Genomic DNA, 26,169 nt, shown 5'->3' on the forward strand with positions numbered 1-26,169 from the left:
CGCCGCAACGCGGCTAAGGTGATAAACCTAGTTCTTTCAAAAATACATGACAACTTGTACTTATGAAAGAACATAGGGAAGTAAATCCCGTTTTAAATTCGCGTAGAGCATTTTTTAAAGTATTGTATGTTTGAAAACCTTCACTAAATATACACACTTTTTGCTTTTTTTTTAAACTAGTGTAATCGAAGTGGCTAGGCTTGAATTCTAACTATTTAATTCGTTACTTGTTAGACTTTTTTTCTCCTCTGGCTAGTTACTTACTAGTGAGAGAGGAATAAAAAAATTATCGATTTAGAAAGATGATTTTGTCTTTTGGTAATTAAGAGAAGTAAAACCATTGTCCCTAATTTCGGATTCGTTACTTTGATGTCAGGAACATGTGAATGTGTGTTGTGTGCTTGATACAAACCAAGATTTATCGTCAATGTAGGTTTTAGAGGCAAAAGGCATTTCTTAAAGCCAATCATTAAAATGCTCTTAAGTTATCTTTGTGTTGTGTGAATTGAAGAGGAAGGAGGTGAGCGAAAGTTAGGGATTTTTGTATGTTAAATATGAACTATCATAACTTATAAAGTTTATAGAACCATGATATGCACATGTCAATATACGCACAGTTCGATGTAAAACTAGTCTTATCTTTCACAATGAATAGTACCAAAACATAGTATCACATTTCTTTTTAAAAACTACTTTAACGTATTCATATACATTGATACGCAGGTGTAACATGTTATGGGTGAATATTTCGACTAACAAATCAAAACCCGCTTTACATGCCTTCTTCCTCGGCGGGATTCCGGCAACCCCGAAGCCGCTAATCGGATTCGTTTTCATCTGTTTCTTTTTCGTCAACCTTTATCTACATCCTAAACTAATCTATAACCAAAACCAGTGCCCTCCCCCCTCCCCCCGGGTCGCTTATCCGGTCACCATGTAACACCCCGTGTTTTCGAATGTCAAAGTCAAAGTTAAAGTCCAAGTCAACTTTGACTCCTTTAACTATAATTAGTCTATTCTATGTTTTATTTGTATTATGTGAAGTAAGTGTTGTTAATCAGAATAAATCGAAGTAATCGAATGTTTAATCGACGCGAACCGATTTACGACTGTGAATAGTAGGAAGTAACAATGCGATAAAGTTAACTAATCAGTAATCAAACCGATCTAACCATCATCGAACTCGAATCTCGAATTACACGAACTTTGGTTGATGTTATACGTGTGTGTGTGCCTTATGTGTTACCTGTGCGTGTTTACTTTATGTTTTGTGTGGTGATCAATCGAATCAATCGAAACTCGAACCGAAACTCGAAACTCAAATCGAATGCAATCGAATACAATCGAAATCGAATGGTAATGTAAGGATAGTGTGAATATAGATGATTGTATGTTAGATATAATGATTGGGACTGAAAGTAATTTGAATAGGAAAATCTATCGTACTCGTATCGTCATCAATCGAAATCCAAATATCAAAAATCGTCGCATCGAACACTCGAACCAGGCTGTTGATCGATCAGGCTGTCAGCCGATCGAACAGCCCAGCCGATCGGACGGACTGTCCGATCGAGCAGGCTGTCCGATCGGGATGCCCGGCCGATCGGCCAGCCCTTTCCTCTTTGGGAAGCCTATAAATAGGGTTGTCATTGTCATTCTTTCCACTTTTGGAAACTCTCTGACCGAGCAGCTCGTGCTCCCCTTCTTTTCTCAGATTTCTTCCAATTTCGGTAAGTTTTCATCCTAAATCTTGTACTTTCTTGATCAATGCACACTCCTACACCTTTCTATCTTTCAAATCTTGATTTCTAACCGTGAAATCATCAAGATCTAAGCATTCTAGGATGATGTCATCATGGTGTTCTTCAAGAACATCATGTTTTGGCCTCAATCCACCATGAATAGCTCGGATCTAACCGATTTCCACATAAACAAGCTAAGATCTATCAAAGATCTGATCATTTACATGGTGTGAAGGATTGAAAGAAGGATTTCCAACTTTCTTTCAACTCTTTTACACTCAATGCCTTTAAACCGATAGGAACGGAGCTTGAGTCAACTCACCAATCATTCTAGTAGATGAGTGGTTTAAGATTCGGATTCTATCTACGAGGTTCACCGACTTCGGGTTAAACATCAAACCACCGTTCTGCACAGTTTACCGGCCGGACTTGGGTGATTCCTGTCCGAGCAGGGGAAATAGGTAAGAATGAAAGTTCCATGGTTCAGCTCGTTGTCAAACTACCTCGATATAACGTCAAATAACCAAAACAGCCAAGTGTTAGACGAACAGGCCGACCAGGTCAGGATGCTGACCGAACGGTTAGGCTGTCCGAATGGATAGCCCAACCGATCGGACATGTCAGCCGATCGACTAGGCCAGCCGATCGGCTAGCATATGGCCCCACACTTTGACAATTTCAAGAAGTATACTATTGAACGAGGTGATGTCCGATCGAACGAACCGATTGGTAAACATTACTCATCGGATCATGAGATACTATGCTTCAACCCTTAATCGATTTACAACTCGTAGTAGTACGGAGTGCCAGCTGATCGAACATGTTGTTCGATCGAACAGGTGACCTCCAGTTGAGGACTCACTTTTGAGGTTCCTAACCGATCGGTTAAGCAGGCCGATCGAACAGGCCGTTCGATCGATCGACCTGAAAGGTAAGGACACTTCAGTATTCTCAAATACTACAACGAAAACTTCGAAAGGCCAAACCATCATACACAAACACATCCTACTCAAAGGAAGAAACAATCTACTCGAACAGTCCAGCCGATCGAGCCTTCCGGCCGATCGAACAGACTGTCCGAACGGACTTTCCAACCGAACGAACAACCCGTTCGATCGAACCTGTTGTTCGATCGACCAGGCTGTTCGACCCACTCACACTTGTTTCCATTTTACGTGTATTCATCGTTATGCTATCGAACTATTCAGGCTAACCCTACTCTCAAGCGCTCCCTTCAATCCATCAATCAATCGCTATGAGTATACTCGATCCCTTTTTTGCTTGTAGCACTTTTGGGTGTTACATACGTTACTTATATCAAAACACAATCAATCACACTACTCAAACTATTTGAACGCTAACCGATCCGTGTCACGACCCCCGACCCCACCCTGGATGGAATCGGGCGTCGCGAGCAGGCAAGTGGTACCGGTGGTTATTTTTGAAAACATTGCAGCGGAAATTTCATCAGGACCGTGAGTTAGGAAAAATATCAGAGTTTAAAAACACCGGATTTTATTTATTAAATAGATGGGGATAAACCCATGTTTTATAAAGGTAGCTTTTAATATGGGATAAACCCGAATACATAAAATGATAATTCTTAATTTGATTTAATTGATAAAATGAGCCATTTCTGTAAGCCTTGTTGGTGCCGTATCCACTCTTACTCCAATCTACTGTAATTACCTTAAACGCGTTTTAAAAAGGTTTTGTCAGCAGGAAATACTGAGTGAGTTCATTCAGGTTTTATAAAATGACCCATAGTTATAAATTACAGCATAAGAGCGATTACAATGGGAGTATCTTATTTTTATCTGGCGCCTTGTCACCTCCTGGTGACTATGGTCATGCCACTATTGGGTCCTTTCACCCAAGTAGTGATGATTATCACTGTTAGGACTTATTAGCCTAACCTATGTTAGGGCTTATAGCCTAACCGTGAGAAACTAAGTAATGTGCACAATACCCCACTAGCCAGTGATTCAAGATAACCACAACTTAATCCCTGTAATTATAACATTGAAAATAATTTGGAGTATTGTAAAACAGTTGATAAAAAGAGAATGACTCACAGTATAAGCATGCAGTATTGATTTAACAAGCTTCTTGATTCTACTCCTTCTGATAATTAAGCATATACTTTATTGTTTTGGATCTTCTGATGATTAAGCATCCATTTTGATTGTAAAGGTGTAGTTGGGAGTATTTGGATGGTTAAACATATAGTTTAACAGAATGGAATACGTATTTGTGTAAAACCATATCAAACCTAACGATGATCACGAGATTCGAACCTTAACGAATTTCACAAAGTATAGTCTTATTCAGACAGTACTTTGGCATCCATTTATTGAACTCACAAAGTATAGCACTTTGGATTCCGTTTACCGAAATTCACAAAGTATAACACTTTGGCCTTCGTTAGTTGGTTCTTGAATCGATCGGACAGAATATCGCTTTGGTGATTATTGGTTAGAACACCAACGTGTAGAGAGAAGAATAGAAGAAATGAACAAAGGAAAATGAATCCTAAGCTTCCTATTTATAGGTAAGGTAGATTCATTCCTTAGCTAGGAAGTTTCCTTAACTATTAAGTTTCCTTAACCATTAAGTTTCCATAACCATTAAGTTTCCTTAACTATTAAGTTTCCTTAACCATTAAGTTTCCTTAACTATTAAGTTTACTTAACTATTAAGTTTCCTTAACTATTAAGTAACTTATCCATTTAACCATTTAACTAATTAACTTACTTAGCTGTTTTAATTAATCTTACTTAGCTTAATTAATCTTGCTTAACTTAATTAATCTTGATTAATTTAACTAATCTTGATTAACTGATTAATTAATCATACTTAACTTAATTAACGGATTAATTAATCTACTCAGCTAACTTAACTGCTAAGTTTATTTAACGAGTGAATTTCAAGTTTTGTCCTTTATCTTTAGGCCACTTTGCAAGTTTTGTCCTTTATGTTTAAATTTGATGAGTTTTGTCCTTTATGTTTAAAAATCAAGCACGTTTTGTCCTTTATGCTTGATTTTTAAGGACAAAACGTGCTTGATTTTTTAAACATAAAGGACAAAACGTGTTTGATTTTTAAACATAAAGGGTAAAACGTGCTTGATTTTTAAACATAAAGGACAAAACTCGTCAAATTTAAACATAAAGGACAAAACTTGCAAAGTGGCCTAAAGATAAAGGACAAAACTTGAAATTCACTCTTTATTTAACTATTATGTTTACTTAGCTATTAAGTATTCTAGCAATTCCTTGCTTACGAGTTCTAATTTCTAGATACAACAGAACTCGTATTAGTGTATTAACTCAATTCAACTTTAACGACAATCACGAGATAGAAACCCTCACAATGAATGACAACGTGCGATACTGATGTGAGTAAAATGCAACATATAAATTACATCAAATGAGGCATAAAACTAACCCTTTTTAAGTACTAATGTTGGAAAAAGTGTGCTTTTGTCTTCCTTTTGTATTTTCAGGGTTAAAAGAGCTTAAATGAACAAAAGAAGCAAAAATGCAGCCAAATCCAACATAAATACAAAGAAAAGGAAGAAACGTGGCATGCCCGACTCCTCGACAGCATCTCCCAAAGCAAAAACAAGAATAAAGCTGAGCATGGGGTTGTGCCCAGCTGAGCATGGGGCTGTGCCCAGCTGAACACGGGGCTGTGTCCAGCGGACACGGGGCGTGTCCAGTCAACACGGGGCCGTGCTCAGCGAGCACGGGGCAGTGTCCAGGATGGTCAGCCTTGGCACAAAAGACAAACCTGTAGAAGCTTCTATTGCCCACCACGGGGCCGTGCCCAGCGGACACGGGGGCGTGGTCAGAGTGCTGCAGGTGCATTTATTGTAATTGCGAATTACAATTAATGAAGAGAGAGAATGTCAGACGGGCACGGGGCCGTGTCCAGCGGACACGGGGCCGTGCCCAGGCTTCTGTTCAGCCTATAAATAGGAGTGCTTGGCTTCATTTCAACTCATCCCTTGGCACACCACCTCTCTCACACTTCATCCACCACCCACCACCACCATAACACCATCATCCACCACCATCATCCATTGTCCATCGTAGAGTGTGTGAGTCGTCTCGGGATCCAAGATTGATAGTAAGAGTTCTTGACAATCAAGGCCATGTTTGCCTAAGTCTATTACATCACTTGGTGAAGACAAGTGTTTAGTATAATACTTTTTATTTTTAATCTTTTGCACTTTTTATTTGGTTTTGTATTAATGACTTTAATAACTAGTTACTTATGTTGAAGGTGATCTTTCCTTATCGTTTGTCTGTGGTGTCTTGGCGTTATTTTACTGTCTATATAAAATAAAAGATTTTCACCATTCATATCTCCACGGTCTATATGGAGGTATGTTGGCTACCTGGTCGGGGGTTAAGGGAACGGTTTGGTAAGGGTCTTGCCCTTGTTCAGCGTTTAGAGGTCCTGCTTGGGACCTGGGTCAAATTTAGTAGGATCTCTTTCAATGCCCATAGGTATTGGATGGCGGGGATCCAAACTCTTTGACCCCCTCATAAGTTAACTACTATTAATACTATAACCCGGCTATTTAGGACTGTATCCCTGCTGACTCAGACTACTTAGCCGAGGGTAACGTCACCACCGAAAGCGGGGCCTACCACAATTTGCATTAATAACTTAATTCATTATCTTTCAATAATCCGACCCTTTAGGATTGTATCCTTGCTGACTCAAACTACTGGGTTGAGGGTAACGTCGCCTTCAAAAGAGAGGCCTACTACAATAACTAAGATAATCTCTTAAACAAGTGCAAAAGTGCGAAAATAATCAAAGGTTATACTAATACACGTGTCGGATCCAAGTGATTCATCTTGTCTATCTGTTTTATTTTATTTTATTTTTCAGCATTTAGTTAGTTTTTATTTTTCTTAGTTTAAAACATTTTTCTCACTTTTTGATTTGATTAGACGTTGAGGATAAACCGGTATTAAAAGCTCTTGTGTCCTTGGACGACCTCGGTATCTTACCAACACTATACTACGTCCACGATGGGTGCACTTGCCCATATGTGTGTTTAGTGTTAGTGAATATCGTGTTTTATAAATTTAAAACTTGGCTAAAAGTGTAAAAGGGGCTTAAATATACATCTAAATTATATACACACTGACACGCATCAAGTTTTTGGCGCCGCTGCCGGGGACACAAGGATTTTAAGAAAGCTTAAAATCGACGGCCTAATCAGTTTTTCAAAACCTTTTTAAAACGCGCGCACATTTTTCTGCATTTTAGTTTAGTTTGCATTTACAGTAGCCTGAACATGGGGCCGTGCTCGCTGAACACGCCCCCGTGCTGCATATTTTTTGTTAGATACCCAGATACAGAGTCTGACCACGGGGCCGTGCTCGCTGAACACGCCCCCGTGCTCAACGTGACCAGTAACTTTAATTAAAACGCCCAGATACAGACCCTGAACACGGGGCCGTGTTCACCCAACACGGGGTCATGTCCAGCTTCTGTTTCCGTCTTTATTTTTGTTTTCTGGTCCCGAGACTCAGTTGTGGTCTGTTGAGTGATTCTTATGGATCAATACTCAAGGGGCTACAACTACACCTATGATGAGGATGATTATAGGGGTAATTATTGCACTAATTGTCGTAACGCACGCTCGGTTCAATATAATAACTCATATCAACCATCCAATTCATACAATTATTATGAGGAGCCCAGGTACGAGCCATCAACTTCATATACTTCCTATGAAGACCAAAGGTATGAACCTCCTTCCTCATACACATATTTTGATGAACCAAGGTATGAACCTTCATATTCATACTTTGAAGATTCAAGATATGAGCCACCACCTTCATACACTTATTATGAGGAACCATGGCGTGAACAACCCACCTCATATAAGTACTATGAAGAACAAAGTTTCGACCCTTATCCATCATATACTTACAATGAAGAACAATGGTGTGAACCATCTACTTCATATGAGTACTATGAGGAGCCAAGGATCGAACAACCGGATTCAAGCCTTGAGGATCCAAATTCTTTTTCTCTCACCGAAGTGACCAATAGGATATTAGAACACATTAAAACTATCGAACGTTACATGAAAGAATCTCGCGCAAGGGAAGAGGAATCCCGCGCACGAGAAGAATTAAATTGTAATAATAACGTAGAGATAGTTGAAAATGTAAAATGGAAGAACAAGGAAGTGAAAAACCGACACATGAGTTAAACAACGAAAAAGGTGAGTCCGATAATGTTAAAATTCAAGAAGAGTCTAATTTTGAAGAAATTAATCTCTTGTCACCTACTTTCGAAAATCATTGTTTAGTAACCTCTCATGCCAAGTTTTTAAAAGAGTTAAACACTAATACTAAAATTGAAGACATGGTAAGTGTTAAGTTAACTAATGATCAAACCTCACTAATAAAAGAAGATCCTTTTGAAATTAGCATTACACCGGTTCCATGTTTCTTTCAAAATTCATTTATTAGTAATATCACCATTGATAAAGATCTTTGTGTTAATATAATGCCTAACTACATTTTTGAAAAATTAAGTATTAGTGAATTCGCTCCACTTCAAATACCCATTTTTCTATCCGATCGGAAAGTGATAAAATCAATCGGTGAAGTTGAGGATGTCTTGGTTCAAACAAATCAAATGGTAATCCCAACCGACTTTGTCATCCTCGATGACACTCCTCTAGTGTTGGGACGACCTTTTGTAAAAACTCATGAAGCTTTGAAAATCCGGAAGTACAACAATCTACCTCTTCAATTAGGGGTATTCAAAAGGAGCATAGATCTTGAGCGCTCAATGAAATATCCTTTTGGCAATAATGACCCCCTAATTGAAGATGAGCCAGAACCACCCGATAAGGAGGGTCTAGCCAAGGACCCTTATAAACGTGGCGTACCACGGAGGCATTCCGCGGAACTATCCTTAGTTTTAGATTAGTTTAACTTTTATGCTTTCTAGTTTAGTTTTAATTTTCAGGAATAAAACACACTCGGGATGGTGAAGGATGCTAAGGGAAGCTTGAACCAACACCCCATGCACAAAAACAGAGCCTCTCGACAATTTTTCTTCATTACAGCAAGTTCAGCACGAGGTCATGCTCAACCCAACACGCCCCCGTGCCCAAAACTCTGCAGAAATGCCCAGTTCAGGTATCTGGACACGGGGTCGTGCTCACTGAACACGCCCCCGTGCCCAGCCTTCTGTTTACTTTTGGTACTGGCAGTCTAGACATGGGGCCGTGCTCAGCCAACACCACCCCGTGTTCAGCTACCCAGTACCATATAATCTTGTTTTTAACCCACTTTTACACATTCTAATCAACCGAAAATCTTATTTTTGGGACACATTGAGGACAATGTGTAATTTAAGTGTGGGGGGATGCTAAAACCTTAAATTTTGCAAGTCCTAATTACAAGCCTTACTCAAAACTCTATTGGAACCGCTAAACACCCCAAATTTTTTTTTTAAAAACTTTTCATTTTTTTACTTGTCTTGGTTTAATTTGGGAAATTTCAAAATTCTAAAAAGGTTATATTTTTACAAATTTACAACCTATAACGTCGTGATAAAAAGAACCAACATAAGAAAATTATGAAACGGCATGACAAGCTTAGTTAAAATTTAATTATATATACTTGATCACATAAAACCCCATTCCCACAAAAGTGAGTTTTGAGCCTTTATTGAGCATACAAATATACATCTTTAAACTAAATGCTCATTTTTCGTTTCTTGTGTGAATAGCCGCTTGGTTTCTTACGACTCTAGAACTTGCCACGACGATACATTCCCGGTCCTTACCAACTTAAACCCGAGTAAGTAAATGATGGAGGCATTAGGACTAACCCTTTTTATTTCTACACCATTATTTTTCTTTTTTTTTTACCACATACCCAAAAATCCCCCTAGTTAACCCCTTTGAGCCTAAACCTTTTCATTTCTTAACCCAAAACAAACACCCTTTTTCCCACCAAAACCCCTTTTTCATTTTAAACCCTTTATTTTAGTAACAAAGCGCGGTTTTTCTTATGACTTCCTTATCAAAAAAAAAGAGAGAGAGAGAGAAAAATGATGATAATAATGAAGCCAAAAGAAATAAACAAACAAGGTTATCAAAAAGAACTTTGTTTGAAAAAAAATTGCTTCATTAAAAAGTCAAAAAAAAAAAAAGTCTTACGAAAACCGACGCTTTTTACGCCTTTCGCCTTTTTTTACTAACCACTAACCCAACCACCCACCTTTAGCCCAAGCCTAACCCTTCACCCAAAAAGTCCTCTTGATATTTACAAAGGTATAAAGTTAAAAAGGAGGAGGATTGATTGCTTGGCAAGCTTATGGTAGGAATAAGTTCCATGCCGCTCTCGAGTGATTCACTAAAAATACACCTTCGGCCGAGTGTTGAGTGATCCCCCGTGAGGTATGTGAACTTGTATATAAATGAAATTTTAAAAATGCATGCTATGCCCTAATAAGTAATTTATCTTATGAAACGTTCTAAATAAATCATAACGAATAGGATTGTAAATAATATAAAAATAAAACCCAATAAAGATCTTGGATTCCCGACACTCAAGACAAGCCCAAAACCTTCTCTTCTACCCATTCCATTTGGGAGTGTAAGCCACATATTAAAGAGTTTTGCTTGAGGACAAGCAAAGATTCAAGTGTGGGGGTATTTGATGTGAGTAAAATGCAACATATAAATTACATCAAATGAGGCATAAGACTAACCCTTTTTAAGTACTAATGTTGGAAAAAGTGAGCTTTTTCCTTTTGTATTTTCAGGGTTAAAAGAGCTTAAATGAACAAAAGAAGCAAAAATGCAGCCAAATCCAACACAAATACAAAGAAAAGGAAGAAACGTGGCATGCCCGACTCCTCGACAGCATCTCCCAAAGCAAAAAACAAGAAGAAAGCTGTGCATGGGGCTGTGCCCAGCTGAGCATGGGGCTGTGCCCAGCTGAACACGGGGCTGTGTCCAGCGGACACGGGGCGTGTCCAGTCAACACGGGGCCGTGCTCAGCGAGCACGGGGCAGTGTCCAGGATGGTCAGCCTTGGCACAAAAGACAAACCTATAGAAGCTTCTATTGCCCACCACGGGGTCGTGCCCAGCGGACACGGGGGCGTGGTCAGAGTGCTGCAGGTGCATTTATTGTAATTGCGAATTACAATTAATGAAGAGAGAGAGTGTCAGAAGGGCACGGGGCCGTGTCCAGCGGACACGGGGCCGTGCCCAGGCTTCTGTTCAGCCTATAAATAGGAGTGCTTGGCTTCATTTCAACTCATCCCTTGGCACACCACCTCTCTCACACTTCATCCACCACCCACCACCACCATAACACCATCATCCACCACCATCATCCATTGTCCATCGTAGAGTGTGTGAGTCGTCTCAGGATCCAAGATTGATAGTAAGAGTTCTTGACAATCAAGGCCATGTTTGCCTAAGTCTCTTATATCACTTGGTGAAGACAAGTGTTTAGTATAATACTTTTTATTTTTAATCTTTTGCACTTTTTATTTGGTTTTGTATTAATGACTTTAATAACTAGTTACTTATGTTGAAGGTGATCTTTCCTTATCGTTTGTCCGTGGTGTCTTGGCGTTATTTTACTGTCTATATAAAATAAAAGATTTTCACCATTCATATCTCCACGGTCTATATGGAGGTATGTTGGCTACCTGGTCGGGGGTTAAGGGAACGGTTTGGTAAGGGTCTTGCCCTTGTTCAGCGTTTAGAGGTCCTGCTTGGGACCTGGGTCAAATTTAGTAGGATATCCTTCAATGCCCATAGGTATTGGATGGCGGGGATCCAAACCCTTTGACCCCCTCATAAGTTAACTACTATTAATACTATAACCCGGCTATTTAGGACTGTATCCCTGCTGACTCAGACTACTTAGCCGAGGGTAACGTCACCGCCGAAAGCGGGGCCTACCACAATTTGCATTAATAACTTAATTCATTATCTTTCAATAATCCGACCCTTTAGGATTGTATCCTTGCTGACTCAAACTACTGGGTTGAGGGTAACGTCGCCTTCAAAAGAGGGGCCTACTACAATAACTAAGATAATCTCTTAAACAAGTGCAAAAGTGCGAAAATAATCAAAGGTTATACTAATACACGTGTCGGATCCAAGTGATAAATCTTGTCTATCTGTTTTATTTTATTTTATTTTTCAGCATTTAGTTAGTTTTTATTTTTCTTAGTTTAAAACATTTTTCTCACTTTTTGATTTGATTAGACGTTGAGGATAAACCGGTATTAAAAGCTCTTGTGTCCTTGGACGACCTCGGTATCTTACCAACACTATACTACGTCCACGATGGGTGCACTTGCCCATATGTGTGTTTAATGTTAGTGAATATCGTGTTTTATAAATTTAAAACTTGGCTAAAAGTGTAAAAAGGGGCTTAAATATACATCTAAATTATACACACTGACACGCATCAATACTTAAACATCCATCGAATTCACGACGAATGACAAAGTATAACCCGAGTTTGAGCAGCACTTAAACATCCATCGGATAGTCTTAATCGATCGGATAAAGTATCGTACCAGTGATTAGAGTTATTACCCTAATAACGAGCAGAGTTTCGGGGTTTTAGGGGTGTTGTGTAAAGAAACGGAGATACGAGAGAGTAAGTTCGTCGAAATTCGATCGAACTGGTGCAGGAATTCAAGTCCCACACTGCTGCTTATATACCAAATTTTGGCACCCCCCGCGAGTCGCGGAAGGAACCGGGGTAACCCCCCGCGTATCGCGGCGAGGGTCGGCCTGGCCTAGCCCTGCCACGTGTCCTGTATAGGTTTGACACGTGGCGCCTCGTCGTGACACGTGTCCTTGGCCGCTTTTTCGTTCAATCATGCGTTTTTCCTCGATTTTCGTGCCGATACTTATCGCGTATATTCGGGTCTTGATCCTAAATGATGCGTTTTATAATTGCGAGTCTAATAAGACTATTTTCATGCGATTTGGTTCATTGGACTCCAAGATTCCTTACCTGTTAAATTTTCCAGATTGAATCTATAAGTTTCATCGCGAGCACATCTGGTTTTGATCACAAGTTATCGTTGGGAGTATTTTTTAGGGTTGTTACATCCTCCCCACCTTGTTTTAAATCTCGTCCTCGAGATTTGTACTATGATATCTTCTTGGGTTTACGTCACTTCTTTTAATTAGTAAAAACAATATATAATAGTGTCTCGGATGGAATTAAAAGATCAATAAAATACTATAGGATAATTGGAATTTAATGATTTCAAAACTTTAGTTTCAGGTATTGATTTTAACCAAATGAGATGAAATAATACAATCAACAAGTTTGACTAAGTTTCATGAATCAACAGATATTTGATAGGTATGAAATTTGAAATAAAATGACTTGTAGAAACGATAGGATTTAATGTCAGAAAAGAACTTATTTTGATCAATTGGGGGAGATTCTGAATTGATAAATTTCTATTTTGGGAATGGAAGTATGAAAAAACTGATTTGTCAATGATCAACCCAAAAATCAACATCACTTACTTAAATGGTAAGGATATACTGGTCAATACAATAGAATTTAGTGTATCATGGTCTGAATACATAATTGTATCAAGACTATTAAAAAGGACGAATCAAACGAATGACGTATGAATAGGGTTTATTATTAGCACAGGCTTCAAATTTATACAGACACTGCAAAGTGCTGTAAGAATTCAATAATTATGGTGACCGAATAAATTCACCATTTTCGAATTTAACTGAGAGTTTTAAGGAAGCGAATCTGGTATTTCAAAAGATGAGATGTTCAAATGAATGAGATGAAATGATATAGTTTCCAAGGTGATTATGTTCAAGTTTAAAGATAATGGATGTGAATGTTTACAAGTTGTGAATGATTTGCCAAAGGAAACTTATTTCGATTGTCAACTGAGAAAGAATTAGAAATAACAAGCTTGAATGAAATAGAAGTACGAAAATAATTTGTCAACTAGGAAAAATCAATGGGTTGACATTTATTGAATTACAAGGATACACCGGAATATAATAGAGTTTAGTGTATCTTTGTCTTAACACATAGTTGTATTAAAACCACTTTCAAGGATGAGTCAAGTGAAAGGTAGATATAGATTAGCTCAAGCTACAAGTCTATACCGACGTCACAAGGTGTCGTAATGATTGAAATGATTCAATAATTACGGTGACCGAACAATTTCACCGTTTTTGTAATCAACTGAAAGCTTTAATGAAGTAAAGTTGGATATTCGTTTCGAATAGGATTTTCAATTGACGATGATAAGACCAAATGAATATCATAGAATTTTCGATCAATGATGAAAGAAACTTTAGAGATACACTGGAATATAATATGAAATTGTGTACTCTTATCTTAACACATAATTGTATTAAGACTGTTTAAGATAATGAACCAACAGGAAATAAATAAATAAATCCATACATCAGGTGTGAAAAGAAGATTAGCTCAAGTTTCAAATTAAAAAACGTCACCCCAAGGTGTGGTAGTGATTGAAATAATAGCAGTGACTGAATGAGTTCATGAAATCAATTGAAAGTTCAACGAAGTAAATCCGAGTGTTTGATTCAAAGAATCTAGTAGGATTTTTGATTGAAAATGAAACAATTGAATAATGTTTTTCAATTAAAGATGATAAAGCAATAAATATTACGAAACGCTCGATTGATGTTGTAAGAATCATTAGGAGATACACCGAAATATAATATGAATTTGTGTATCGTTATCTTAGCACACGATTGTGTTAAGATGGCTTTTATAGAATAAACCAACAAAGCGGATTCAATATAAATAAAATCCGTATATAATGTGTGCAAACGAAAAGCGTAAGTAGTTCTGTATGAAACGACTGATAGTAATTTAGCACAAGTTGTAAGTTCATACCAACACCACAAGGTGTCATAGTGATTGAAACAAGGCAATAATAGAAGTGATCAAACAAGTATTACCGTGTTTTGAAATTTAAGCGAAAGGTTCACAAAGTAGATCTGAAGATTTGTTTCAAATAATTTTCATAGGATCTACAACTGAAAATGGAACGAATAAACAGTATTTTTGAGCGAAGAGGAAAGGCAATGAATATCACGAAATGTTCGCTCGATGGTGAAAGAACCGTTAAGAGGTACACCGGAATATTTAACATGAACTGGGGTACCATTATCTTAACACATGATTGCATTAAGATGGATAATACATAGATCGAACAAGCGTAATTAATATCAATACACAATAAATAATTAAATCCGAGCATGGTGTGAGCAACGAGATTAGCGCAAGCTTCAAATTTGTGAAAACGTCACCACAAGGTGATCGTGATCAAAGAAATGATTTGATGAATTCGAAGACCAAACAAGCATGTTATGGTTCAAAACAAATGAAGTGCTTGTTGGGATTATTTTGAATATGATAGCTGCAATCCATCATATGGAACATTGAATTGAATACGTAATGCGAGCAAGTTCAAATAGTTGAACTTGGTTTAAACACAAATTGTATCAATAAGTGTCACACCCCAATAATTCCACGTATTACCGGTGGGCCCGGTGGGGAATATCGTGACGTAGTTGATATCATCATTGTCAACATACACAAATATATAGCACAGCGGAAGGCTGGGTAAATAAACTATTACAAACCATACTGTCTGTCGATGTTCGAATACAAGAATAATACAAACTGGAATGTAATAAAATCCACAGGCGGATCATAAAGTACAAAGAAACAAAAACTACAGACTCCGGGTATCTATGGGATTTGCAAGATCCTCTACAACACCCTATAGCTCCAGCCTATTTCGACAAGTACCTGTCAATTCAATCTTTAGGAAAATACGTCAGTATACACTGGTAAATACAATTTAACTGACTCGTTTTGAAAACATTTGAGAAAATTGGTTTAGATGCACAAGGCACAAATCCTTTATAACTTGGGACAATCTTATCAAAATCTTGTATACAGTTTTACATGCTTGTGATGTGTGTAAAATGCAACATATAAAACACATCAATTAAGGCATAAAACTAACCCTTTTTAAGTACTAATGTTGGAAAAAGAGTGTTTTTGTCTTCCTTTTGTATTTTCAGGATGAAATGAGCTCAAAATCACAAAAGAAGCAAAAAGACCACTAATTCTACCATAAATACAAGAAAAGGAACAAAAGTGGACTGCCCGGACCCTCAACGGCACCTCCTAAGACAAAGAGAAGAAAACAGAGTCTGAACACGCCCCGTGTCCAGCGAACACGGGGGCGTGCCCAGGAAGCAGCAGAAAAGACAAACCAGTAGAAGCTTCCATTGCTCACCACGGGGCCGTGTCCAGCGAGCACGGGGGCGTGGTGAAAGTACAGCAGGCGCATTAATTGTAATTCGCAATTACAACTAATGAAGAGAGAGAGTGTCAGACGGGCACGGGGCCGTGTCCAGCGGACACGGGGCCGTGTCCAGCGTTCTGTCCAGCCTATAAATAGAGGAGCTTGGTTTCATTCTCTCTCATCCCTTGGCACACCACCTCTCTCACACCTCATCCACCACCCACCACCACCATATCACCATCATCCACCACCATCATCCATTGTCCATCGTAGAGTGTGTGAGTCGTCTCGGGATCCAAGATTGATCGTAAGAGTTCTTGACAATCAAGGCCATGTTTGCCTAAGTCTCTTACATCACTTGGTGAAGACAAGTGTTTAGTATAATACTTTTTATTTTTAATCTTTTGCACTTTTTATTTGGTTTTGTATTAATGACTTTAATAACTAGTTACTTATGTTGAAGGTGATCTTTCCTTATCGTTTGTCCGTGGTGTCTTGGCATTATTTTACTGTCTATATAAAATAAAAGATTTTCACCATTCATATCTCCACGGTCTATATGGAGGTATGTTGGCTACCTGGTCGGGGGTTAAGGGAACGGTTTGGTAAGGGTCTTGCCCTTGTTCAGCGTTTAGAGGTCCTGCTTGGGACCTGGGTCAAATTTAGTAGGATCTCCTTCAATGCCCATAGGTATTGGATGGCGGGGATCCAAACTCTTTGACCCCCTCATAAGTTAACTACTATTAATACTATAACCCGGCTATTTAGGACTGTATCCCTGCTGACTCAGACTACTTAGCCGAGGGTAACGTCACCGCCAAAAGCGGGGCCTACCACAATTTGCATTAATAACTTAATTCATTATCTTTCAATAATCCGACCCTTTAGGATTGTATCCTTGCTGACTCAAACTACTGGGTTGAGGGTAACGTCGCCTTCAAAAGAGGGGCCTACTACAATAACTAAGATAATCTCTTAAACAAGTGCAAAAGTGCGAAAATAATCAAAGGTTATACTAATACACGTGTCGGATCCAAGTGATTCATCTTGTCTATCTGTTTTTATTTTATTTTTCAGCATTTAGTTAGTTTTTATTTTTCTTAGTTTAAAACATTTTTCTAACTTTTTGATTTGGTTAGACGTTGAGGATAAACCGGTATTAAAAGCTCTTGTGTCCTTGGACGACCTCGGTATCTTACCAACACTATACTACGTCCACGATGGGTGCACTTGCCCATATGTGTGTTTAGTGTTAGTAAATATCGTGTTTTATAAATTTAAAACTTGGCTAAAAGTGTAAAAAGGGCTTAATTAAACATCTAAAAAACATATACACACTGACACGCATCAAGTTTTTGGCGCCGTTGCCGGGGACACAAGGATTTTAAGAAAGTTAGGAATCAACGGCCTATTCATCTTTTTATTTTTCTTTAATTTTTAGGATTTTTTTTTTTAGGTTTTTCAGCTTCTGCAGAGCTCAGCACGGGGCCGTGCCTGGTCGGACACGGGCCGTGCTCAGCAACATTACTGGCAGTTTTTGTTTTTCAAGTTACAGAAGGCTGACCACGGGGCCGTGTCGGTGCAACACGGGGCCGTGTCCAACTTCCAGTAACTGGGATCTGAAAAACAATCACTGTAACTCCGACCACGGGGCCGTGTTCGCTGGACACGGGGCCGTGGTGAACCTTCTGACCAACATTCTTTTCTGTTTTTATTGCAGGACTTGGAACCCGACGCCAACCTCGCGTAGTGTATGAGCTCCAGTTCCAATAAAGACATAAAGGAACCATTAGAAGAACCCGAACGCTTTCTCAGAAAAAGGTTAAAAGCCAAAAACCAAGAGAAGGTTTCGGGTGATCCACCCCCAATGGCGGACCAACGTACCCTCATGGATTATTTACGGCCCACCGTAGGTAATCTAGGCGCCGCTATCAATGCCCCGAATGTCGAAGCCAATAACTTCGAACTTCGACCGCACTTGATACAAATGCTCCAAAACTCCGCAACCTTCCATGGGCTCGCGGACGAAGATCCCCATCTACATATAACTAATTTCTTAGAAATATGTGATACCTTTCGGATCAATGGGGCATCAAACGACGCCATCCGCCTTCGTATGTTTCCATTCTCGCTGAAAGACCGAGCGAAAGCTTGGCTCAACACCCTCCCAGCTGGATCGGTAAACACCTGGGATGAACTAGCCCAAAAATTTCTATATAAGTATTTCCCTCCTTCTAAAACTGCTAAATTAATGTCTGAAATTAACACATACTCACAAGAGGACGGGGAATCCTTATATGAAACTTGGGAAAGGTTAAAGGAGCTATTACGCAAGTGTCCCCATCACGGCCTCGCAATATGGCAACAAGTATCCACTTTCTACAATGGGTTGTTGCCACATACTAGGCAGACACTTGATTCTAGCTCCGGGGGACTTTTAGGTAATCGACGCCCACACGAAATATATAATCAAATTGAGGAAATTGCTCAAACCAATTTTCAGTGGCACACTCCCCGGGGAAATAAAACTATCGCCCCGGGCGCCCATAAGGTAGACGAAAGCACCTCTTTACAAGCCCAAATCGAGGCCCTTTCTTCAAAAATAAAAAAATTAGAAATGACAAAAACAGTCTCGGTCATGGCTTGTGAGGGGTGTGGTGGGTCACATGAAAATTGGAGTTGCATGAAAGAAACGGACGATCAACAAGAAATGGTAAACTACATTGATAATAGACCTAGGCCGTCGGGTCCTCCAACGGGGACCTACAACCAAGGATGGCGAAACCACCCAAACCTTGGTTGGAGGGAGCCCGGTAATAGTAGTAACCAACAACCGCAACGAACAAACTTTCAGCAATCAAGAAATGAGTCGCAAAATTTTACTCAACAACAAGGTGGAAGAGAAAGGCTCGAAGATACTATATCTCGCCTCGTCTCTGACACTGATAAGAAAAATTCGGAAAGATTCCTACAATTAGAATCAAACTTTAGGAATCAACAAGCTAGCATTCAAAACATAGAAAAACAAATAAGTCAACTAGCTCAAAATTTTTCCGAAAGACCACAAGGCGCATTACCTAGCAATACCGAAACCAACCCAAAGGCGCAAGTTCACCTCATCACACTACGAAACCGCACCGTAGGGCCTGCAGAAGTACCTCCAGCAACGGAAGAATCAACGCCAACACATCTGCAGGAGAAGGACCCTCCCCCATCAACGGAGCCTACCAAGGCTCCTCGAGTTCCATACCCCGGTAGGTTAATTCGTCAGAAAACCAATGAGCAATTCGCAAAATTCGAAAGTTTGCTAAAACAATTGCATGTCAATATTCCTTTTATCGAAGTCCTAACCCAAATGCCCAAATACTCTAAATTTATGAGGGACTTCCTTACACATAAAAAGAAAATTGAAAATTTGCAATTAGTTAATTTAGGCGAAGAATGCTCTGCCCTCGTACTCAATAAACTACCACAAAAGAAGATCGATCCCGGAAGTTTCACGATTCCATGCTCAATAGGGGAATCACCTGTTCGCAATGCCTTGGCCGACTTAGGGGCCAGCATTAACCTCATGCCCTCTTCAATGTTCAAAAGGCTTGGCTTGGGAACCACGAGCCCCACAAAAATAAGCATACAACTCGCTGATCGATCGGTCAAGTTCCCGCAAGGTGTCATCGAAAATGTCTTGGTAAGGGTAAGTAGATTTGTTTATCCTGTTGACTTTGTCATACTCGACATGGAGGAAGACACCGAGGTCCCCCTTATTCTAGGGAGGCCCTTCCTTGCCACCGCACAAGCAGTGGTGGACATGAATGACGGGACACTAACTTTGAGATACGGGGACGATGAGGTAAAATTTGGAGTTGGGAAGAGAATAGAGGATGACGACCCGGTCCACTACATGAAGGTTATTGATTCAAGCTTGGATGCCGCTCTCCGACGGTGTAACTTGGGAGGCAAGGCACTCCAATCAAAAGACGTGTGACCGGGAATCGGGTCTAGCCAAGGACCCTTATAAACGTGGCGCACCACGGAGGCATTCCGCGGACCTATCCTTAGTTTAGTTTAATTTTTTTTAGTTTTTGCAGAATAAAACGCACTCATGGTGGTAATGGATGAAAAAGGGAACAAGAAAAAATGGAACCATGCAGAAGAACAGAACAAACCGACAAAAATCTCCATAACAGAAGGCTCAACACGGGCCGTGCCCAACCAACACGGCCCCGTGCTGAGCCCCCTGCAGGAAATCACCCAGTTCAGGTAACTGGACACGGGCCGTGTTCAGCGGACACACCCCCGTGTCCAGGCTTCTGTTTCAATTCTATAATTTTTGTTACTGGCACTTGACCACGGGGCCGTGCCCGGTAAACACGGGGCCGTGTCCAGAATGCCAGTAACACAAATCTTTGTTTTTAAACACACGTTTTCACATTCTAATCAACCAAAAACTTTATTTTTGGACACATTGAGGACAATGTGTAATTTAAGTGTGGGGGGATGCTAAAACCTTGAAATTTTGCAAAATCCTAAAACAAGCCTTACACAAAACTCTATTGGAACCGCTAAACACCCCAAATTTTTTTCAAAAAACTTTTTCATTTTTTTTTATTTACTTGTCTTAGTTTAAGTTGGGAATAACAAGTTCTAAAAAGGTTATATTTTTACAAATTTACAACCGATAGCGTCGTGATAAAAAGAACTAACATAAGAAAATTATGAAACGGTATAACAAGTCTAGTTAAAAATTCGATTATATATGCTTAGTCACATTAAAAACCCATTCCCACAAAAGTGAGTTTTGAGCCTTTATTGAGCATAAAAATACACATATTTAGATTAAATGCTCATTTTTTTTCGTTTCTTGTGTGAATAGCCGCTCGGTCTTTACAATTCTAGAACTTGCCACGACGATACATTCCCGGTCCTTACCAACTTAAACCCAAGTAAGTAAATGATGGAGGCATTAGGACTAACTATTTTTCTTTCAAAACCATTATTTTTCATTTTTTTTACCTACCCAAAAATCCCCCTAGAAAACCCCTTTGAGCCTAAACCTTTCATTTCATTACCCCCAAAACTAATTTTTTTTTACCCACCAAAAAAAACCTTTTTCATTTTTCACCTTTATTTTAGTAACAAGCTCGGTTTTTCATAAACATACCCTTTATGTGACGAAAAAAAAAATTGAATAATGAAGTCAAAAACAAACAAAAGCTACAAAAGCTTGTTTGGAGAAATACTTCAAAAATAAATGTCACTAAAAACAAGGTATTTTACGAAAACCGACAATTGTTACGATTTTCGCCCTTTTTACTAACCACTAACCAACCACCCACCTTTAAACCCAAGCCTTCACCCCAAAAGTCCTCTTGATATTTACAAAGGTAAAAAGTTAAAAAGGAGGAGGATTGATCGCTTGGCAAGCCTATGGAAAACGTAAGTCCGTGCCGCTCTCGAGTGATTCACTTAAATATACACCTTCGGCCGAGTGTTGAGTGATCTCCCGTGAGGTATGTGAACTTGTATATAAATGGAATTTTAATAAGGCATGTTATGCCAAAATAAGTAGTTTATCTTATGAAAAGTTCAAAATAAATCATAACGAATAGGATTGTAAATAAAATAAAAATAAAACCTATAAAAACCTTGGATTCCCGACACTCTAGGACAAGCTAAAAACTTCTCTTCTACCTATTCCATTTGGGAGTGTAAGCCACATTAAAAGAGTTTTGCTTGAGGACAAGCAAAAGTTCAAGTGTGGGGGTATTTGATGTGTGTAAAATGCAACATATAAAACACATCAATTAAGGCATAAAACTAACCCTTTTTAAGTACTAATGTTGGAAAAAGAGTGTTTTTGTCTTCCTTTTGTATTTTCAGGATGAAATGAGCTCAAAATCACAAAAGAAGCAAAAAGACCACTAATTCTACCATAAATACAAGAAAAGGAACAAAAGTGGACTGCCCGGACCCTCAACGGCACCTCCCAAGACAAAGAGAAGAAAACAGAGTCTGAACACGCCCCGTGTCCAGCGAACACGGGGGCGTGCCCAGGAAGCAGCAGAAAAGACAAACCAGTAGAAGCTTCCATTGCTCACCACGGGGCCGTGTCCAGCGAGCACGGGGGCGTGGTGAAAGTACAGCAGGCGCATTAATTGTAATTCGCAATTACAATTAATGAAGAGAGAGAGTGTCAGACGGGCACGGGGCCGTGTCCAGCGGACACGGGGCCGTGTCCAGCGTTCTGTCCAGCCTATAAATAGAGGAGCTTGGTTTCATTCTCTCTCATCCCTTGGCACACCACCTCTCTCACACCTCATCCACCACCCACCACCACCATATCACCATCATCCACCACCATCATCCATTGTCCATCGTAGAGTGTGTGAGTCGTCTCGGGATCCAAGATTGATCGTAAGAGTTCTTGACAATCAAGGCCATGTTTGCCTAAGTCTCTTACATCACTTGGTGAAGACAAGTGTTTAGTATAATACTTTTTATTTTTAATCTTTTGCACTTTTTATTTGGTTTTGTATTAATGACTTTAATAACTAGTTACTTATGTTGAAGGTGATCTTTCCTTATCGTTTGTCCGTGGTGTCTTGGCATTATTTTACTGTCTATATAAAATAAAAGATTTTCACCATTCATATCTCCACGGTCTATATGGAGGTATGTTGGCTACCTGGTCGGGGGTTAAGGGAACGGTTTGGTAAGGGTCTTGCCCTTGTTCAGCGTTTAGAGGTCCTGCTTGGGACCTGGGTCAAATTTAGTAGGATCTCCTTCAATGCCCATAGGTATTGGATGGCGGGGATCCAAACTCTTTGACCCCCTCATAAGTTAACTACTATTAATACTATAACCCGGCTATTTAGGACTGGATCCCTGCTGACTCAGACTACTTAGCCGAGGGTAACGTCACCGCCAAAAGCGGGGCCTACCACAATTTGCATTAATAACTTAATTCATTATCTTTCAATAATCCGACCCTTTAGGATTGTATCCTTGCTGACTCAAACTACTGGGTTGAGGGTAACGTCGCCTTCAAAAGAGGGGCCTACTACAATAACTAAGATAATCTCTTAAACAAGTGCAAAAGTGCGAAAATAATCAAAGGTTATACTAATACACGTGTCGGATCCAAGTGATTCATCTTGTCTATCTGTTTTTATTTTATTTTTCAGCATTTAGTTAGTTTTTATTTTTCTTAGTTTAAAACATTTTTCTAACTTTTTGATTTGGTTAGACGTTGAGGATAAACCGGTATTAAAAGCTCTTGTGTCCTTGGACGACCTCGGTATCTTACCAACACTATACTACGTCCACGATGGGTGCACTTGCCCATATGTGTGTTTAGTGTTAGTAAATATCGTGTTTTATAAATTTAAAACTTGGCTAAAAGTGTAAAAAGGGCTTAATTAAACATCTAAAAAACATATACACACTGACACGCATCAGCTTGTCATACATGTGGGGCCGGTTTATAAGCCGGGCATGATTAATCGACTCACCACTTATAGAACCCACAGAGGAGTTATCCCCAACTTGTGGGTAAATTTATATTTAGCATTTGCATCTGTCGGGTGCATGCCTGCACCCCGTGCATAGGTCGTGGCCATTAATAGCTTAAATGAGCCAAGGATATCCAGGACACGGTCGTTAACTCCCAAATGTTTATGTTATCAAACAATACAGATTAAAACGGGTTATGTGGATTTATTAAATCACAATCCGACAGAATAATCCCATACTCGACCAAGCGGTATTAATATACCGTATCCCAAGCCCGTATAGGGAAAATAAGTTAAAAGTATTTACCAGTGTATACTGACGTATTTTCCTAAAGATTGAATTGACAGGTACTTGTCGAAATAGGCTGGAGCTATAGGGTGTTGTAGAGGATCTTGCAAATCCCATAGATACCCGGAGTCTGTAGTTTTTGTTTCTTTGTACTTTATGATCCGCCTGTGGATTTTATTACATTTCAGTCTGTATTATTCTTGTATTCGAACATCGACAGACAGTATGGTTTGTAATAGTTTATTTACCCAGCCTTCCGCTGTGCTATATATTTGTGTATGTTGACAATGATGATATCAACTACGTCACGATATTCCCCACCGGGCCCACCGGTAATACGTGGAATTATTGGGGTGTGACAGGTTGGTATCAGAGCCAACATTGAGCGAATTAAACACTAACCTTTTGTGTTTAATCTCAATGACACAATAAGCACATTCCTTAGACTCTCGAGTCTAGGCAAAAGACCTAGGGTGCATCCTTATCTTTCCTTTGTTATTATTCTGTTTTGTTTTATTTTGTGTTCTTGTTTCAACAGGAAGCTTACCATCATGCCTCCAAGACTAAGAGGACGTGGCAAGGGTCCCATGCGTGGAGGACCGTCATCTGCGGGACCATCTCACAGACGCACTCCATCGGCGTCTTTTTCCACCTCCGACTCCCGCGATGTGTGGGGTCAACCCTTCGAGCCGGCAAGACACTCAGTCTCGCTCAGCTCTTCGCCATCTTTTCATCCGTCTTTCGGACCATTTGCTCCAAATGAGCCCGAACACTCTCACCATTCGGACCAATCTCACCATTCGCATGAATCATACCCACTGCATAACTCTTTGCAATCTCATTCATTTCATCATTCTGAATCCCCCTACTCTCCAAGACAATTCAACCCAGCCGACTATGTGAACGACTTCCTTAGCTATAACCCATTGGGCCCTGAGGACCATTTCTCTCAGGAAATGGAGATGGATGATGACCCCGACCCGGAGATGCAAACAGGAACCCCGGGCCACCCTATCAGCATATCTAGTGGGTCTCCGTTTCAGGGATCTCCTTATCGTGGACCCGACTCCTTCCAAGAGAGGATGGCTACCTATGACTGGTTCTTTACTCCATCTTATCATAGCTCTCCGGCTCAACCACCTTTGGAAGATCCTCAACTTCAAGCCGTCTCACCACCACCATTCCCGATAGAGGATCCACCGCAGCAGCCACCGCAACCACCTCCCGAGCCTCCGAGGCGAAGGAGGAACGCTCGCATGTCCGTTAGAGGAGGACCCCGTTTTAGTTCTCCTCGAGGGTCGAGTTCCTATCCCCCTATTCCAGAGGACCCTCAGATGGGCGGGCCCTCAAATGCGGCACCGGAGGCTGATCCTCCGCAAGCTTCTTATGCACCACCTATGCCGCCTGTGGGATTTGATAACCCAATTCCGACGTACCCAGGTTCTTCCGGGTACAATCCTTATGGAGACCCGTCGGGATATCCATTGGGCTATGGAACTCATGACCCATATCTTACGGCTGCGCAGTATCACCACCTTTATCCTTCTACTTACCCTCCTATGCCTCCAACTAACTACCCAATTCAGGGTTATCAGTATCCTCCGTATCAGCCACCTCCTTCCCAGCAACTGCAGCAACAAAATCAGGAAATCTTGGAAAGGTTGGATAAGGTTGAGCAGAAGACCAAGAAGAACAAGGAGAGGCATATTAGCTTCATGAAAGGCCTCGCCAACCTTATCAAGGGGAAGAAGAAATAGAGGGTTGTTTTGTTTCTTGTTTATTGTAATATTGTCCCTGCGTGGACATTTGTTTGATTTCTGTATCAAGTCCCTGCGTGGACTTATTTTCATTCTTGTATACCCCTGCGCGGGTAGTCTGTCTTTTCTTAAGTCCCGTTTAGGGCGGTTGTATTCGTTTTCTTCGTAATGAAGTTTTAACTTTGGTTTTAATTGTGTATTTTATTACACCATGTTATTTCCTTTCAATTTATAATTGATCTGCCAAAGAAACTCTTAGAGGTATAACCTAGCCAAAGTATTAATTGGCTATGATGGTACAACCTTTTTAAGATAGCAAATCTCAGTTAACATCTAAAAAAAATATGTTAACATTCCTAGCTGTGCGGTGCAAGGAACCACACAAGCTTCCAAAAGGTACTTGGACCCTTCCAAGTCACATAAATCCAAAATGATCAATACGAATCCTGGCTAGAAAATATCAGTGTGATGAATACACCAAGACATCCATTTGAGA

The 26,169-nt window shown here is 39.9% G+C and overlaps 1 protein-coding gene across 1 annotated transcript; it reads left to right on the forward strand.

Annotated features, from left to right (window-relative positions):
- The first annotated feature begins 24,467 nt into the window (after positions 1-24,467).
- Positions 24,468-25,673, forward strand: LOC110907093 (leucine-rich repeat extensin-like protein 5). Its single transcript, XM_022152124.1, has one exon. It carries the CDS (start codon positions 24,468-24,470, stop codon positions 25,671-25,673), a length of 1,206 nt encoding a protein of 401 aa, XP_022007816.1.
- Positions 25,674-26,169: the final 496 nt, after the last annotated feature.

The sequence above is a fragment of the Helianthus annuus genome, chromosome 14, assembly GCF_002127325.2.
Source record: "Helianthus annuus cultivar XRQ/B chromosome 14, HanXRQr2.0-SUNRISE, whole genome shotgun sequence".
Taxonomy (NCBI): domain Eukaryota; kingdom Viridiplantae; phylum Streptophyta; class Magnoliopsida; order Asterales; family Asteraceae; genus Helianthus; species Helianthus annuus.